We start from the raw sequence: 18,772 nt of genomic DNA, 5'->3' as shown, positions 1-18,772 counted from the left end.
TCAATCCTCACCTTAATCAGAACGAAGGAACAATCCAATCTGCTATACATGGTAAAAAGAGACCCATTTACCCACTTTAATTAACAATACCTATGCATATAGTAAATCATTTTGTTCTGGTAACATGTCTGAAAAACAGAACTTTGCAGGACAATCCAAACTTGACCTATTATCTAGGGTGCTAACCTCCCGAAAAGTCGATCGCCAGCGCCCCCCGGAAGGGTGGAGAGGTTAACCAGAAGGATTTGTGGGCAACTGGTTTATTACTGTAAGGCTACACAAGTTTTGGAAGTGTACTGTTGCTCGTGACAGCGAGATTGAGGGGAAGGTGTTATTCATGGCCCTGATTGGGAGGGCGATGTGCGAGGCGGGTGGGGGAACAAGTTGGGGTGAAAATAGGGGAAAAAGGTTCAGCAACATAAATGTAAATACTCCATGAAATTTGCATGACGCAATGGGGGCAACACGACATTCACATAATTGCATGGTATACATTAACTGTCTTGAGATTTCCTGGAGACTATTCAAATCCTCAGTTGGAATGTCCGGGGCCTAGAAAACTATACTAAAATAAGGAAAATTGCTGCCTATGTGATACAGATCCTGTTTCTGCAAGAGACACGTGCGATGGGGGCAGGTAATACTACCTTTGCTGCAACATGGGGCCCAAATAGGTGCTACACTGCATAAGCCACACAGTCCAGGGGAGTATTGACTCTAATACATAAAAATATGGCTTCCGTGGAATTACACACACATATAGACCCGGAAGGCCGATACGTCATTGTACATGGTAAACTACAAAACAGAGAAATACTCCTGGTGAATACACATGGGCCCAATATAGATGACCCAAACTTCTACACTATGATAGCAGACTTTATAACACCCTATATGCCTTTGGCTGTAATATGGGGCGGGGACATGAACACAATCCTGGACTTAGCACTGGACCGTACAGGTTCCAGAACTCGACCACCTACGAAGTCCGCAACCTGCATCCTCACATTACTAAAACATCTACGCCTAAAAGAACATATGGCGTATACTACACCCAAAAGAAAGATGCTATACTTACTACTCCACGGTGCTTGATATGCCATCTAGAATAGATATGTTGCTGATATCAGAACAAACAGTGACACAAGTGCCGGAGACGGACATATATCCACACACTTACTCAGCCCACTCTCCAGTAATGTTAGCCTTACAATGGGGCAAGGTTCAAATGAATCGAGATATGTGGAGATTCAAATCCGTGGTGCTGCAAGACCTTGTTTTCAGAATAGATATTGAGGAAAATATCCACACTTCTTTCTTGACTAATCACAATGGATCAGTCTCACAAGCCAACTTGTGGCAAGCATTCAAGGTTTACATTCAGGGAATCGCGATGTCACGTTAGTCGGGCATACTACGCACTATAGGAGGGGGGGTCTTAGCAAGGTGCGAAAATGCGCTCCAAATACTGGAAAGACAATACCATGTGACACCTATCCGTAAATCTCCTATCCAATATTCAGACACAATTGGACACTTTTAGAATACTGGCAGACAGGGAAATACATTACTTTGCTAGACCGGCATCGGCCAGGAAATACAGGAAGCGAGACAGACCTGGGAGGTTGCTGGCCAATCTGGGAAGGGGGGGGCAAATCCACATAATTGGGGTGGTAGATGAGAACCAAGTAATGGTACCTACAGAGCAGGGCATTAATGAGGTGTTAGTTTTACACCTCTCCTTATGGTAGTCACTGGGATCCCAGTGAGCAGGAATTGAACAACCTCCTAATACATTCCGATGTCCTTACTATCCCCTGAGGAGGGGGCTCACCTAAATGCCCCACTAACCACTACAGAACATATGCAGGTGATCAGGGAATTACCTGGAAACAAGGCACCGGGCCTGATGGGCTCACTGCCGGGTTCTATATAGAATACAGAGCTTTGTTAGCCCCCCCACTACTGAAACTCTGGGAAGAATCGGTCAATAACGGCCAACTACTGCTATCCCTGCATGAAGCGGTGATTATAGTCCTGCTCAAACCTGGGAAAAGTCGCAAAGAATGGGGGTATTACAGACCACTTTCATTGATGAACGTGGACACCAAACTGCCAAGGTCCTTGCTAACATACTTCTCCCACTCTTGCCAACACTAGGTCACCAGGACCAAGCTGGATTCATACCAGGCAGGGCGACATCCCTTAACCTGAGACGCCTGTTCAATGTAATGGCATGAATATCCCCTAACGTAAATGCAGTGGCCCTAGCCATAGAAGCCCAAAAGGCATTTGACATGGTCACACAGCCCTTTTTATTTGCAGTCTTGAAGAAGTGCGGGCTAGGCAACACTTTTATAAACTACATCAAGCTATAATATATGAAACATATGGCAACGGTCCAAACTAACTGTACCCGGTCCGCACCATTCGAATTATACAGGGGGACTCGTCAGGGATGCCCTCTGTCACCATTATTATTTGCTCTGTTTATTGAACCCATGGCCGACTGGCATCGCTCCCGACACCGCAATAAAGGTATCTGCATATCAGGCACCCCAGAACTGATATCGGCGTATTATTATAATACGTTAGAGACACGCAGCACAACCTAGATCAAGTAATGCAAGATATAGCTCTTATTGGGACATACACGGGGCTTACAGTAAATTATAACAAATCTGAGATATTCCCCTTGACAGACAACACTCCCCGCCGTCAAATACGCTTGCAGCTGAATTGGGCCCCTATCTGCCAACTCGAGCTCTTCACTCATCCGCCTCCAACTCCCTCAGGGTTAGGTGCTTCTCCAATCAACGAGCTGGTGGTAGATCTCGTTCCTCGGCGGGTGCCTCCCTCTGGAACAGCCGCCATGCCTCCCTTAAACTTGAGGAGAACCATCTCTGGTTACAGAAGCACCTCAAAACCTTTCTCTTTGCTTCTGCTTTTTCTGCTTCTCTTCTCTGCTGACCTCCTGGCTGTGACCTGAACTGCACTTGCCACCTGGACAGCCTCTGATCTCTGGCCCAGGTCCCTCCCCCGCCAGCGTCACACACCGCCGGCACTGCCCGCCTGGCAACCCATGCACTTGGGGACTGTTTACTGTATCCCTACAGTCCCCCTACCAGCCCTTGACGCATGATGTCTGCACTTACCCTCCACTTGCCACTTGCTGGCCTTTACTTATTTATTGTTTCCTTTGTTCCCCTCCCTTGCCTCGTCGCACCTTGAAACACTTGTGTATAGGCGCGTTATAAATGCCATATCATATCATATCATAGCCATGAAGTGGATCTGAGCTTCCACCGGGAGCCAGTACAAGCTCCTTCTATGGAAGGAGATAGGTTCATGTCTAGGGAATTTTTTTACAATACATATGGCATTGTTCCGTAATACCTGGAGGCGCCTTAGGCTGTTTTTACTAACCCAGTCATCAAGGCTGATAAAAGAAAAGGTAAGACAAAAGTCATTTTACTGTTCTTGGGAACAGTAGTTCACCTAAGAAAATGTATTTAAACATTAAGGGAAGTCCAAGGGACTGCTCAGTGACACTGCACAAAAGGTGCTGTGTGTCACAATGCAAAAAGCAGATACCCATGGAGTTTACCAGACTCCATTAAACAGTGTGAAACACAAAATCCTAGTCAGAAAAACACATGAGGGAGTGGGGGAAAATGTCCCACTCACTTAGGAGTAAAAATTAAAAAGCCCCGAGTCCAGCAAAAGAGCTGGGGGTCTCTAAGGTTAAAGGGAATTGGCCCAGAAATAACAATTCTCCCTAACACTTGGTCTCTTGGCTGGAGCCGGACTGGTGAAGCGGCTCCAGGGGCATACCACACATTTAGGTGCAATGCGTCCCTCACCCCTTGGGTCGGAATTAGGCCTAGAAGGCACCTCAAGCAAAAGCCTGGTAGATGCTGGACGAGCCAACCTTGATGTCCCTTCTGGAGGTGGTCTTCGAAACAACACTTCCGACATTGCAACCCGTGGAGAAGAGAGTGGTCCGAGGGGGCATCACAACATATGCAGTGTGGCCAAAAATGGACTGAATCAGGGTGCTCCAGGCAATGAGAATAGAAGTCCCTGAGGGGAAATTAGTACAGTGCATACAAAAAGAGGGGGAAAAGAAATATAGGCATGGAATGGATCTGAGCGCTGCTGCTGCTCGATGTTCCTGCGCCATCCCACTGAGAGAAATATTTTTGTGCCCAGAATGATGTGTGATGGAGGGGCTTCAAATTGGGGTCAAGCAAGCACTCTGGCACCATGTTTTGAATATATAATTAATGTGGCTCTGCATCATGTTCTAGCCCTGTCCCCGAAGGACAAAATGTCTCATAGGTATGGAGAAAGGGGACGGGACATAAAAGTAGGTTATGTATGCTATCATGAAGACAGTACATCGCGTTATTCTGGAGGAAGGGGCGAAATACTACATGAGTCACTGCAGAGTAACAGGTGCTTTTTATGGTGCAAAATCACATTTCCAGTATGCTGTGAACAGTCCTTGAAAATATTTGTGTAATTGTACAATGCCTATGAAAGATTTCCCCAGCTTGCTGTTGGACCAACTGGTAGATTCAACAAAGATACTGCCCTCACCTCCAGCCCCACAGCAGGTTTAGACCATGTCTGCTACCGCAGTGGAATTTAACCATTAATGACAAATGAGGGGATATCTCTACAGACGAGGAAGCTGGAAGAAAGGAGTGTATCTGATCCAAAAAATTGCTCTCATTTTTTCACCCTTGAACCAAAAACAGATGTATGCACTCATTATCCCCTGGGAAGCAGTCAGATAAATGTCATCCTTGTGGTAGTTTGCACCTTTCCCGAATGCAGGACGAATTTCCATAGTAGCTTGTGTATTAAATCTTAGTTATGTAAAGTTGTGTTTGTAATCATTGTAGGGTTGTTTAAAATACTGATGGTAATATTATTTTCTCAATTTTGAAATGTGGTTTATTGTAGTGTGTTGTTGTTTTCCACCATGCAGCTTCCACAGTGCTTATGCATCCACTTGCAGAGGATGAGTTGGTCCAATGAGGGCACTCCACTAAAACGGCATGACCATGTACAGTTCAACGAGTTCCTAATGTTGGATTTTTACAAATACCATCTCCCAGGCAAAAGGTTGGCCCAGCATCATCTGAAACCCAGAGAACATGCAGAAGCATCAAATGACATAAAAGCTGGAACAACAAAGCCTCAAGGTATGACAAGATATGTTCTGTAGAATAAAGTTCTCGATTATGAAAACAATATTTTCCAGAAATTACAGCCCAATAGTAAAGCATTGCCATATCATAGTATTTATATCCAATAATGGCCTACCCAGTTCTGGTAAACTGTGTGTTGAATGATATTTGTACTTAGAATTATAAAAAAATAAACCTTTGCCAGAATGAACAGGAGTTGCCCTCTTTTTTTTTTTTTGTACCCAGCCCCAATCATACAAGATTGTCTATGTAGCTGCCCCTCTGTAAGTTATCAGGCACCACCTTCCAGATGATATCTTAGGCCGACACCATCCATAAATACTACTGCAGCAGTATTAGGTTGGCCTCTCAGTGTAGGTATTGGTTGAATGTTATACTTGGGATGATTGGTAGAGTTGGTTCTCTTATAAGAAGGAATGCTTGCGCGGGCACGGCATACCGTAAAATTACATATTTTTGCTATCCTTTTATGGATTTTGCCTGATTGCCAGGCAGGAGACAACATATTGAAACTCCAAATCGGGTCTAGTTCGACTATCATAGCTATCCTAAGGAGTAAGTAATGGAGCAGTTCCAAAATTAATGATTCTGTGGTACTCTGTAAAACAGAACATTTTCAAATTTTACGGAGAATGCAACTACAGGGGTTGACCAGACCTAGCACCACATGATACACAATGGTAGACCTTTCCATAAGCTCCTCACAGGCCCTAAATATGGAACAGGGGAGGTTGCTCGCATTTGACAATCTCTGCAAAAAAAGGATATTTGTGAACATGCGCACAACAAAAGGTCTTCAGATTAGCTATAGTAAAAAAAGACCATGACATGTTGTGGGAAATGAACATAAGAAAGAAATGTGTGTTGTCTGTGCCCACCATTTTATAGAATGCCAACTTTTATGATTATTTAGGCATATGCTTTACTGACACAGGGCTTGGGAGAAAAGATCAAGACAAGTAATTTCATCATGATGAAACATTGTGTGGTGGTTACAAAGTTTGCTGTTGGCACTAGAAGGCGCTCAATAACCTCAGCTCTCACAGTATTTTGAATGAAGGCAAGTCAGGCTTCATTATATATAGCAGAGCTATGGGGTCACTGCAATACCATGAGTTCATCTGTCTTATGAAAATATGTTTTAAAAACGTGTATTGGGCCTTGCATGAGCAACCCCTGCAAGACATTTACACACAGAATTAGGATGGACAGAAATAGATGAATTCACTAAATGAAAACCAGTTCACTACTGGATTAGGTTGTGGCCTAACCATCATTTTTCTTAAATACAAAGACGCAATGTGTGACGTCTTGAAGAATACACCAGGTACTCTGTTACCATGGTTAAAATTTGTCAAGCAAACCTTGTGCAAGATAGGCCTTAAGGAATGGACCAACCCAGATTCTATTATCAAAGAAGTAAAACCAGTCCGTCGTCTTTGGGATGGGGCACAAACTTGGAAACTTGGAAATATGGCATGGATCAGAAATTGCACAGAGAATATGTAATGATTAAGCGTATGCAAGGCTATGATTATTATCCAGATGAATACTAGCCCCTTATGCAAGAATGTTATTTATTAAGGTGAGGCTCGGTATCTTGCCAGTAATGCTGGTTGCAAAATCATGGAATCTTGTACATTCTTCCTTATGTCCAGCATGTAATTATTTCAATGAAACTGTACAACATTTCATGTTTTTATGTCGATTTTCTAAAGATGTGCGACAATGAAACTTAACACATGCTTAAATAACCAGTTGCAAACCTTAGCAAAGGCGTAAGAATTTGGTAAAACTATAGTGAACTTTGACATAGTATACGCAGTATCGAGCTTCCTGCGAATAGCATGGTGTTGGAGGAACCCACTGATAAGAACTAAATTAGGACTTCATAGGTTGTAAAATGCAATTTTAAATTATGTAAGAATTATGAATTAATAATGAAATTAACTTTCACTTTATGGTGAGGATTTCTATTGTTATATATATTTTAATATATGTATTGCATTTATGAATAATCTGTATTTTATGTGTCTTGATATGTGCCAAAATAAACTTATTTAATTGATTGATACGTGTTGAAGTAATGAATAAGTCTTTCTCCTGAGTCACCCAGAATCAGAGTCAGCCGTGTTAGTGCGCTTCAGTTTACTCAAACAGCCACACCCATGCATAACTTGGTTTTCAAAACCTTGGAGATATCCCAACTGCAGAGAACGCTGACAAATGAACTTTTTTAATGTAATTTTACATGTTATTGAGCGCCTATCCTTCAAGAATTTCTCACTATACACACTAGAGGCAATGTTCACAACATTCCCCATCACAGATAATGCATCTGCGTTCTGGATACATTTAACCACATTACCAATGAACTAGTGGATGTTCTGTTAGGCAGAATCCTGTGCAGTGCCCTTAGGGACCACTACACAAAATTAAGACTACAGGTGGCAAATACAAGTTTTACCTTTGGTACAAGCCTGTACTACTATGTCAGAGTGGTAGCAGTGGCGGAGCAGCCAGGCTTATCTCAAGAGTATATGAGCAGTAGCAGAGATTACACAAAGGGACCACAATTCCGGTGACTCAAACAAACACAGACTCAAGGTTTCAGGTAAAAAATATAAGTACATTTATTTTTAAACCATTCGTTGTAAACACAACACTTCTATTAAACTCAAATAAAAACCACACGTTAAATATACTACAACTAACCAATTCACTTTGTACAGTAAGTCTCAAAGTAAGTACCCTGTGTTTGAATGAACCGATGTTACGAACAAAACACGTTATTGCGATCACTTTTTGACAGTTCGGTCTACTAAATAACCGCAAATCCGTGACATGAAATGCTACCGGGGCAAAAACACAATTAGCACCTGAGATACCCAGAGGGAGTTGGAGGCAAAAATCACAGGCAATATTTTGGTTAGGCAGGCAGAATCAAGAATCACTCAGAGACAGGAGTTCAAAAGTCAAAGGGCCTGAGCCAGGGTCAAAAGACACCAGGGCCTGTTGCCGAAGATCACACAGTCAGACAGTTCACGATTCAACGTAGCCAAAAGTACTTCGATATTGTCAATGTTCGGAAGCAAAAGTTATAAGAAGGAGGGAAGACAAGGGCAAGACTTGGAAATGAAGAAAAGGGATTCACCCAGTTCCTCAAGTAGAACACAGTACCTTGTTCCAATGGTGCAGCTGGTGCCCTGGCAGTTGTTCCTGTTGGTTTCCCGCAGACCCACGATTCCTGGCGCTTCGTTTGTGAAGGAGGACGTCTGATGGGGGTCTGCACCACAGAGGGATGAAGCCGGCAGCAGCGATGAGGAATAAAAAGTGTGCTCCTTAAAAACAGGAGAGGCTCTTCAGGTGGCTCTGGCTGTGGAAGATGAGCTGGTTATCCCCACCAAGCTCAAGGGAAGAAGACTCCGGACTGGATCTTCTCTAAGTCGTTGAAGGGAAGATAGCTCAGGACTGCAGCAAGGCTTCACCGGGACAGGGTAGTTGCAGCAGCCGTTGTTCTCTCCGCTTCTCTTCCAGTGGCGACTCTCTGACTTCTAGCCCAAGAGACCTGCCTTTTATGCGAAAAACCCCCATTCACACAGCCTGGCTGTCAATCACCCAGCAGGGGGGGTTGTCCAGCCCGGACAACTACCCTGGCCAATCATGACAAAGTGCGACTTGGGTTTCCTAGGATACCCTGTGCAGGGGGTGACTACACCCCTCCTCACATTCAGCCCACCTATACACCCATGCGCCTTGAGCAGAAGGCCGCCAAAAGACAGTGAACAAAGAAGGCGAACCTAATTTGCCACGCAAAGTAAGACACAACAAAAAGAAATGGCGAATAAACCCAACCGGAGCCAAAAGAAAGACGATTTGGTCAAGCGGGTTTATGTTCGAGGCTAATATAATAGCCAAGAACAGTACCACGTTTATCTAATATAATTGCGGTAGAAAAGTTAGGGTAGATACCACTGCCACCAGCCAAGTCTAAATGTTAAAAGAGCGAAACAATGCTCTAGGAGGTACAGACAAAAAGGGATACCAATTAACTTTTTCCAGTACTCCATGGAAGATGGGTTGTACTGGATCTGTGGTAGATTAAGTAAAGTTAATGGTAACTTTACCCTTTTCTGGGGGACGGTAGTCACCTCAGAAATGGAGTCGAGGGAAGTCTTAAAGACAACCCTGTGCCACGGCACTGAAGGTGCTGTGTGACACACAAAAAGAAGGGGGCTACTGAAGTGGTGTACTTCAGAGTCCACAATCACAAAAACAGGTAGAAACACATAGCAAAACACAGGTAAGAGTGGGGAAAAAGCTCTCACTCTTACCAAGTGGAAAAAAATAAACTCCAGAAGTCCAGCAAAGCTGCTGGGGGACTCAGTAGGTGAGGGGAAATTAGCCATAGATGAGAATTACCCCTAACACTCGCCCCCCCAGACTAAGGGACAGGAGGATTTAATCCACTCCTGGATGGACCTCATACCTCTAATCGGTTACAAACATCCTAGAGAGACCATCCGCATTTTGGTGGTGACTTCCTGCTCTGTGCTCAATGGAAAAATCTAATCCTTGTAGGCAGATTGACCAACTGAGTAATTTTGGGTTTTCCCCTTTCATTTGCATCAGCCATCTCAAGGGTTGGTGGTCAGTCTGAATAGTGAAGGTAGATCCATACAAGTATGGTCTAAACCTCTTCAGTGCCCACACAATAGCAAAGCATTTTCTTTCTATTGTTGCCCACCTTGTCTCAGGATCCTTTAACGTCCTGCTGATGAAACAAATGGGGTGTTCCCTACCTTTCTCATACAGTTGACTAAGGACTGCACCTATACCTACATTAGAAGCATCAGTTTGTACAATGAAGGGTTGGTGACAGTCAGGAGCTCTTAGGACTGGAGCTTGACAAAGGGCTTTCTTTAGACCTTCAAAGGCTTGATTGCACTCCTCATTCCACCTGACCTTTTTAGGAAATGTGGGAGAGGAGATGACATTCAAGGGAGAAGCTATGGTCCCTTAGTTCTCTATGAAGTTTCTGTAATACCCAGTGAGACCTAGGAAGGCTCTCACTTGGGTTTGAGTAGTAGGGGTGGCCCAGTTTTGTACAGCTTGTACTTTTCTAGGCAATGGCCTTATTTCACCTCCTCCCACCTCATGTCCAAGGTAGAACACTGAACTCTGACCAATTTGACATTTGCTTGCCTTTATGGTCAGACGGGCCTGTTGAAAAGCCTGCAATACATAACCTAGGTTTTCAACATGTTCTTTCCATGTAGGGCTGAACACTGCAATATCATCCAAGTATGCCATGCAAAGTTCTCCATCCCATTCAGAACTTGATTGACCATCCTCTGAAATGTAGCAGGTGCATTCTTTAATCCAAAAGGCATTACTTTGAATTGGTAGAGGCCAGCTGGGGTGGAGAATGCAGTTTTCTCCTTTCGCATGGTCTGTCAGGGCTATTTGCCAATAGCCTGACGTTAGGTCAAATGTGCTGAGGTACTTGACTGCACCAAGATTGTCCACCAGCTTATCTGTCCTAGGCAAAGGATGGGCATCAGTCGTGGTGACTGCATTTAGAGCTCTATAGTCCACTCAGAATCTCAACTCCTTGGATCCTGCCTTTGGTACAAGCACAACTGGGCTACACTATGGGCTAGTAGAGGGTTCTATTACCCCGAGTTCAAGCATCTTGTTGACCTCATTCCTTATGTGGGATCTGACATTGTCTGACATTCTGTACCCCCTGCTTTTGACAGGCAAACAATCACCAGTGTGTATGTCATGCTGGCCCGAAGGGGTCAAGCCTGGTGAAAGTGAGAACAGGGAGGCAAACTGATTTAACAGTAACTTGCACTCATCCTGCTGGTCAGATGTGAGACTGGAAGAGAGATTAACTCCTTCCACTTGCTCATCTAAAGGTAAGCCTCTGAGGTCAGGCAGAGGTTCCCTTACCTCCTCCTCCTGAGCTGAAGCTAGAAGCAAAGCTCCTATGTCAGGTCTAGAGATATAAGCCTTTAAACGGTTGGTGTGAAAGACTTGGGAGCCTCCTTAGGATTACCTAAGTCCACCAGATAGTTCACTTCTCCATGTTTACCCACAACCTTGAAGGGTCCTATCCATTTGTCCTGCAAGTCCCTCTGCCTCGTGGGGACCATAACAAGAACAAGCTGGTCTTGAGTAAACTCAACCATGTTAGCCTTCTGGTCATGCCAATGTTTGACCAGCCTTCAAGTTATCACTTGCCTCTGCCATCATGTGTGACATTCTCCTCCGGAGACCTATCACATAGTCAGTCACTCTGACTGGCTTGGGGGAAGGAGCACCCTCCAACCCCTCGTTAATCAGGGCCAATGGACCTCTGACTGGATGGCCATAGAGAAGTTCGAAGGGACTGAATCCTACTCCCTCCTGAGGGACTTCTCTATATGCAAAGAGAAGGCATGGCAGTAGAAGGTCCCACTTTCTAATAAGGGGTTCTTCTAAAGCACCTATCATGCTCTTCATAGTTCTGTTAAACCTCTCTACCAGTCCATTGGTTTGGGGGTGGTATGCACTTGAGAACTTGTAGGTGACTCCACAGGTTTTCCACATGGTTTGCATGTAGTGGGACATGAAATTTGATCCCCTGTCAGATATCACCTCCTTAGGAAAACCTATTCTGGTAAAAATACCAAGTAGGGCCTTAGCCACAGCCGGAGCCGTAACAGTCCTCATAGGCATGGCTTCAGGAAATCTAGTGGCATGATCCACTACAACCCGGATAAACCTGTTGCCTGAAGTTGTGGGAGGGTCGAGAGGACCAACAATGTCAATCCCAACCCTCTCAAAAGGAATTCCCACCACTGGAAGAGGCACTAAGGGTACCACATTCTTGGATCCACTCTTGCCAGAGGTTTGGCAAGTGTGGCAGCTTCTGCAGAATTTGTCTACTTCTGTACCCATCTTAGGCCAGTAGAAGTGCAGAGATGGCCTTTCTTTGGTCTTCTTAAAACTTAAGGGACCAGCCAAAGGTACCTCATGGGCTAACTGCAGAGACTGGAGTCGGTTCACTAGAGGTACTACAAGTCTTTTGTAGTCTCCAGGGGTTGACTCGGTTGGTTCACTGTAGAAGAGGCCATCTTCCCAGTGCAACCTATACTTCCCAGGCTCTGTCCCTTTGAACTGAGAAGCTGCCTGTTGGCGAAGACCTTCCAAGGTAGGACACTCTTTGTCCCTTACTGAAATCTTCCCTGTTGGGTCCACCTTCTGCCAGTAAAGACTGCAGCTCAGGATGGTCAACAGGGTCAAGATCTCCTACCAAGGTAAGATCCTCCTCTAGATCTGATTCCTCAGTATCTAGTTTGACCATAAAGGGTTGAACCTCACACTCAGCCTCAGCTGGTGTGGGAGTCACAGGTGTGACTTTGAACAGTCTCGGAGATGTCCTTCTGGGCACAGGAGTGCTTGCTGTTTTCTTGCTGGCAGACTTGGGTTTCCCCTTTGTCTTTTCTTGCCCTGCAATGGCAGTAAGTAAGTCCTGTGGACTTGGGGTGATAGCTTCCTCTATCATGTCCCCAGTAGAGCCTCTTAAGGTTCTCTCCCTTGCAGACCTTGTGAGCTCCTGCTTCCTTCTGCTTGGGGGTCTGGGGGTGCTGGACACAACTCCAAGAGTTTTAAGGTCATTACCCAACAGGACCCTCCCAGGTACGTTATTCTGCACACTTACAGGTATTCTGACAGTCATGTCATTACACTGGATGAGAGCTGGTTACTGGTTAACCATTTGCACAGGGCCTCCAGATAACTTGGTTAAGTGTTTGGGTGCCTTGGCAACATCCTCCACTTTGAAAAAACATTCACCAACCACAGTTATGCTGGCTCCAGTTCTCTGATGGCAGGGGTTTCCTGACCATTCACAAGAACACTATCTTTATAATACTCTTTAGTATTATCTGGGATTGAGTTATAGACATCTAAGTTCTGTTGTTCCCAAAGACCCAAGGACACTAAAGAAACACTAGCTGAGACTCTCATGGGCTCATCAGCTAGTAGCTGAAAGTTTCCACTGCTCATAGGTACTTCATCCACCTGGGAGAAGGCTAAGGAGACAGTGTTGATCCCTGAAGGTTTACCCTTACACTTGGGATCTCCTTTCACATGGCCAGGTAACCAATAAACAAAACATTTCCCAAATGCTCTCTGGAATGTGGGTTTGCTCTGACCTCCATCTGGTGTGGAACCAGGTGGTACACTAGCCTGATTCGGTTTACCTTGTGGCTTACCCTTGTTATGTTTGGGGCCCTCTTTTGGATTGGAATTATTGGAATTCTCTTTGTTGTCAATCTTTGGCCTCTTCCCCTCATCTTTCGTCTGAGTAGCCCCAGAATCCTTGTGAGTGGCCCTGTTGGCAACCCACAAGTCAGCAGCCTTAGCTAGCTTCTTAGGATCTATCTCCTTTGAATCAGCCAAGTGCTGTCTAAGCTCAGGAGAGCAGACCTCAAAAATAGAGTCCAACATTACAAGATTCCTCAAACCATCATAAGCGTTCACTTTGTAACCCTTAACCCAACCATCTAAGTTTTTCAAACATTCACACCCCCAGGTAGCCCAAGGGGTACCATCTAGCTTTTTGGGGGTTCTAAACCTCTTAAAATACTGGGAAGGGGTCCCAAACCTAGCTATTAATGCTAGTTTCACACACTCATAATCCTGTTTATTCTCCTCCCCCAACTCCATTACAGCATAACTTGCAATAGGGGGGAGCCTAGAGAAAAGCCAAGGAATCAACTGATTCCCTGAGATACCTTGAATCCCATGATTGTACTCAAACATTGCTAACCAATCCAAAATATCAAGTTTAGTCTCATACATACCAATCATTTCCTTTGGCATACGGGGGCTCTTAGGGCTGGAAGACCTAGAAGACTCTGGGAGAGAAGCATTTTCTAGAGACAATTTCTTCATTTCTAGTTAATGGTTCAGCTCCATTTCTCTGAGCCTTAACTCTTGATGTTTCATGGCAGTTTGTGCATCAATATGTTGTTAATGACTCCCATCAAGCATTCCCACTAAGTCAGTGCCTTGTCGGGGATTGCTCAAGTGAAGCCCTTATTTATATATATATATATATATATATATATATTTTTTTTTTTTTTTTTTAAATCACTTTATTCAAAATTTTTAACAAATAAAAAAATAGAAATCTTCCGTACATCGCATCATGTTCAAATTGCAATGCCTATAAGAACCTCAGAGATAAACAAAATAATATAGAACACCTGAATATCAATGAATTTTGCAAATAACAATTACAATTTGAACAAAGAACCCTGACACTCAAACAATAAGACAAAACAACAAGAAACAAAAACACACAACAAACAGCTCCCCATCACCAGAAAGCATCTCCAACCCATGTGAGGGATCATCCACCAAGGGTTAGAACCCGACCATTAGCCATATAAGTCGTTAAAAGGTCCCCAAAACCGAGAATAACGCCCTTCTCTACCTTGTCGAAGGAGCATAACTTTATCAAAGTTCGACAAGACCTGCATATCTGATAACCACCCTTCCACACCCGGTTTCTTCGTCAAACCTGGGCGGATGATCTTGGTGTGGATATCTCGGTTCGGGAATGGATGTATTTACTTCATGTAGGTTTGCAGGCAAAGATGGATTTGCAGCTGCGTTATATTAGGCAGAGGGTCCTCTTTAGACTATATTGGACTCCGTCCAAGATGACCAGATTGGGACTTTTGGACACCGGTTCATGTTGGGGTTGTGGATGTGATGAGGGATCTTTGATACATATGTTGTGGACGTGCCCGAGAGTTTCCGACTTCTGGACTGGGGTATTGGATAGACTGGACCTTGTATTGGAAGAGAAACTTCCTCGCTCTTTCCTATCAATCATTTTGTTATCCAACAGGGGTAGAGGAGACAGAGCTAGGGACTGTGCAGAATGGATTAATAGAGGGTTGGTTTTGGCAATGAAACAAATTTATATATTTTTATGACGAGTTATAATCTGGATGATAAACCCTTGTATCACGCCCCTCTCTGAGAATCCCCCTGACCGCACTGAGCCAAGAAGTAGGTTTGTTTTGCAAATTGAAAAGGTTTATTTGAAAAATTAAAGAATAGATATATATATATATCACACTTTTATAATAAATTAATATTTGATATCACACTTAGACATATGACAGTGATTAACAATGGATGATGTTATACTAGCACACTGGTTTAATTACTTAGGAGTAGTATAGAGGGTAAGGTAGCTGAGAATGCTTTGTATGGTACCAGGAAATGCAAGGTGGAAAAGAAGCAACACAGGGATAAACTTGATATGATTTCAGCAAAAGATAATAGAATCACTTTTTCTCTGAAAATTCACCCCCCCCCCATGCAATGTAAGGAGATGGAAGTAACACACACAGTCTTCAGGAATACAATCACAGTACAATACGAATTCAGTCCCCCCTAGCAAGCTTAGAGAAACAGGGAAGATTTTAAACACAGGCACAGTACTTTAAAGGTGGTATGCAAAGAAGGGAAAAATATGCTACAAATGATTTTAATTCCCTCTAGAGGTTCATGGAGAGCGAGAGATACTTTAAATCAGTTCAGGCCAGCCCTATCAATGATTCAGGGATGGTTACCAGGTTGAAAACGGAATTCCGCAATGGAAGCAAAAGACGAATATTTTTACACGTGGCTGAAATGAAACAAAATGTTAAATCGCGGCAATTTTGTCACGTGCGACGAGCGCAATTACGGAGGAAATTTTAAAGTTTCAGAATGACAGATGACAGTTTTGCAGCTTTGAATCAAAAGAAGGGACACAATTTCTATGATGCAGTTCTCAATAGGTTAAAATAGTTTGAGTTAGGTTATATTAAACTAAGAGATTGGGCTTTGCACAGTTCTGGCTGAGTACACACACTATATTTTGGACAGGAATGCAACTTCGTCACGGATCAGGTCAGGATTGGCTGCGGTTCTCTCGCCACTGGGTACTGGTTCTCTGGTTCTGCTCACAGCGATCTGGGTCAGCTCTCAGCACTGCACAGCGATCTGGTCTCTCTGGATCTCTGGTCTCTCTGGATCTCTGGAGATTGATGGATTTGAAGTCTGGAGTCTCCCGGCAAAGCGTCCCGCAAGAAAGTGGGAAGTGAATGTCCCTGCCTGGCTTCCAGTGGCTCTTTTTATGTCTTTTGAAAATGGGTGTGAATGCTAACTTTCGTTGCCCAACCCACTCACGATTTGATAGGTCAAGGATTTCTCTTGGACCTGATTTGAGAAGGGCACAGTGAGTCAGAGTGATGAGGTAGGTTTATGGGTCAGAGGGTCCTCCCCTTGTCAAATTGCACACAAATCTATTTCTGATCCAAATACCCATTTATCTATGTACCATTTTTCTAATATTATCTGTCCAGTTAACATATTTTCTGTAGCACCAAACCATCCGATCCCTGTCTTTGTAAGATGTCATGTCAACTTTTGACAGAATTCTGCCCTTTTCATCCAGATAACGACCTCTAAACTTTTCCAGATTTTACACAAACATGCACAAGGAATATGGGTATCAGATGATAAGGTGTCAGATTTTTAACATACATACATTTGGAGTAACAACCTATTTTCCGCTACTATCCCCAAGAACATACCACAGAGTCCTAAAACCTCTTAAAATGTGCACAGAAAAATCACAAGAATAATGATATTATTTATATAATTTTTTACAAGTCTGCACTATGAATTATCCATCTTTTTAAAATTATGCTCTGGCCCCAAAGGGGTGTGGTTTTCCAAAGCACATGGTGGAATTTCTGGTTTGTCCACTTCCCCCAAGCTCAGCTTGCTCACAGATGCAGTGCCCCTCCCCGTTTCCTTCCAAGAGGAAGCCATTTACGACCCCCCTAATTTAACATTTGCCTGGACCAAGGAAGGCTCATTGTTTAGTTTCCTGCAGTCCCCAGGTGCCACTCCCCTAATTCAATCAGAGAGGTGTTATCTCCTTTTGGCAGGGGCAGCAGAATGCAGCCAGGCCTGGGAACACAGCTGCTGATCAAGTTTCAACTCCTGTCGGGGGTAGTTGTCAGGCAGAATTCACTCTCTTTAATCCAGGCTTCAGCTAAATGTCACTTTGGTTCCCAGTTTTCTACATTCAAACCAAACTTGCAATTTTTACACATGCAGCTAGAACACTGATTCTAAGTTCAAAACTATGATATTTAAACAATTTCAACCTATGTGACACTCAAAAGTAGGTCACTAATTTATTCTAAACATTTCGATTTTAGTGGCTTTAAACCCAAATTCACTTAAGCTGCTGACATCCCCAGCTATTTTCAATACATACATTAGACAATTACTTCCTTCAAGTCATTTCAGAATATAGTTTTACATTGTATCCACCTCTTAGTAAGTCTTTCTTTGGCCTGGTTTGGTTCATTTGTTCAGTTTTAAAAACCACCAGTGTCTGGTGGTTTTAAAATGCCGGCTTTCTGGTAGTGGTGAGCACCAGTATTGCATCAATTTTTGACATTAATAAGAACAGATTTTGGCCAGCACCAGATTCTTTAGCACTGATAGGTGGCAGGTCAGGGGACCATTTTGCTGTGCGCAAGACTGCACGGTTCTCCAGGATTCTGGCGCAAATGTGGGCTTTTCCGGCCTCTTGGATTTCCTAAGCCCACAGCACAAATGTTGTAGCCTAATAACTTGAACGTGGGTCAAGACACCCAACAACGTTTCATTTCCAATTCAAGTCTCATTTTCTCAAGTGCAATAAATTCAGGAGTAAGTGTAGGTCCCTGTGGACAGAGGTTGCGCATTCTGAGCAGGCCAAGGGAGTTGCAGGGTTTCCTAGCAAGGACTCATCTACTTCTTCACAATTAACACTCTCAGAATCAGAAACATCCAAATCCACATTTGCTGGAGTGGCAGGTCCTTCTGACCCACTCTCCAGACTTTTTCCCATTAACTTTGCAACCAGTTCAGATTTCCTTTACCAGAGATATTCTTATCCCTGCACATGTTTCTCAGAACCTCAGCAGTATAGAGTAAAAGACTCTCTTCAGTATAGTTTTCCATATTTGACATGATTTCTTAGTTAAATAGAATTAGTGGTGTTAGCCTTGTGGTTAGTTGAACCCAAGCAATAGCAGCACTCGAAGTGTAATCACTACTTTCAAATCCTCACCGCTGTACACCAGTGTTAGACAGAATCCTGTGCAGTGCCCTTAGGGACCACTACACACAATTAAGACTACAGGTGGCAATACAAGTTTTACCTTTGGTCCAAGCCTGTACTACTATGTCAGAGTGGTAGCAGTGGCGGAGCAACCAGGCTTATCTCAAGAGTATATGAGCAGTAGCAGAGATTACACAAAGGGACCACAATTGCGGTGACTCAAGCAAACACTGACTCAAGGTTTCAGGTAAAAAAAATAGTACATTTATTTTTAAACCATTCGTTATAAACACAACACTTATATTAAACTCAAATAAAAACACGTTAAATATACTACAACTAACCAATTCACTTTGTACAGTAAGTCTCA

General features: G+C 43.6%; 1 protein-coding gene across 4 annotated transcripts in view; it reads left to right on the top strand.

Annotated features, from left to right (window-relative positions):
• Window positions 1-18,772, top strand: part of USP30 (ubiquitin specific peptidase 30) — a 1,160,327-nt gene that overhangs the window by 884,089 nt on the left and 257,466 nt on the right. For all 4 annotated transcript variants that reach the window (XM_069619452.1, XM_069619450.1, XM_069619451.1 and 1 more), the window contains one exon: window positions 4,997-5,213. In XM_069619452.1, coding sequence (XP_069475553.1) covers window positions 4,997-5,213 — 217 coding nt within the window. The remainder of the gene's footprint in view (window positions 1-4,996; window positions 5,214-18,772) is intronic.

Source organism: Ambystoma mexicanum, chromosome 10, assembly GCF_040938575.1.
Source record: "Ambystoma mexicanum isolate Mex_15411 chromosome 10, UKY_AmexF1_1, whole genome shotgun sequence".
NCBI classification, from domain to species: Eukaryota; Metazoa; Chordata; class Amphibia; order Caudata; family Ambystomatidae; genus Ambystoma; species Ambystoma mexicanum.
This window is presented reverse-complemented; position numbering and strand designations above follow the sequence as displayed.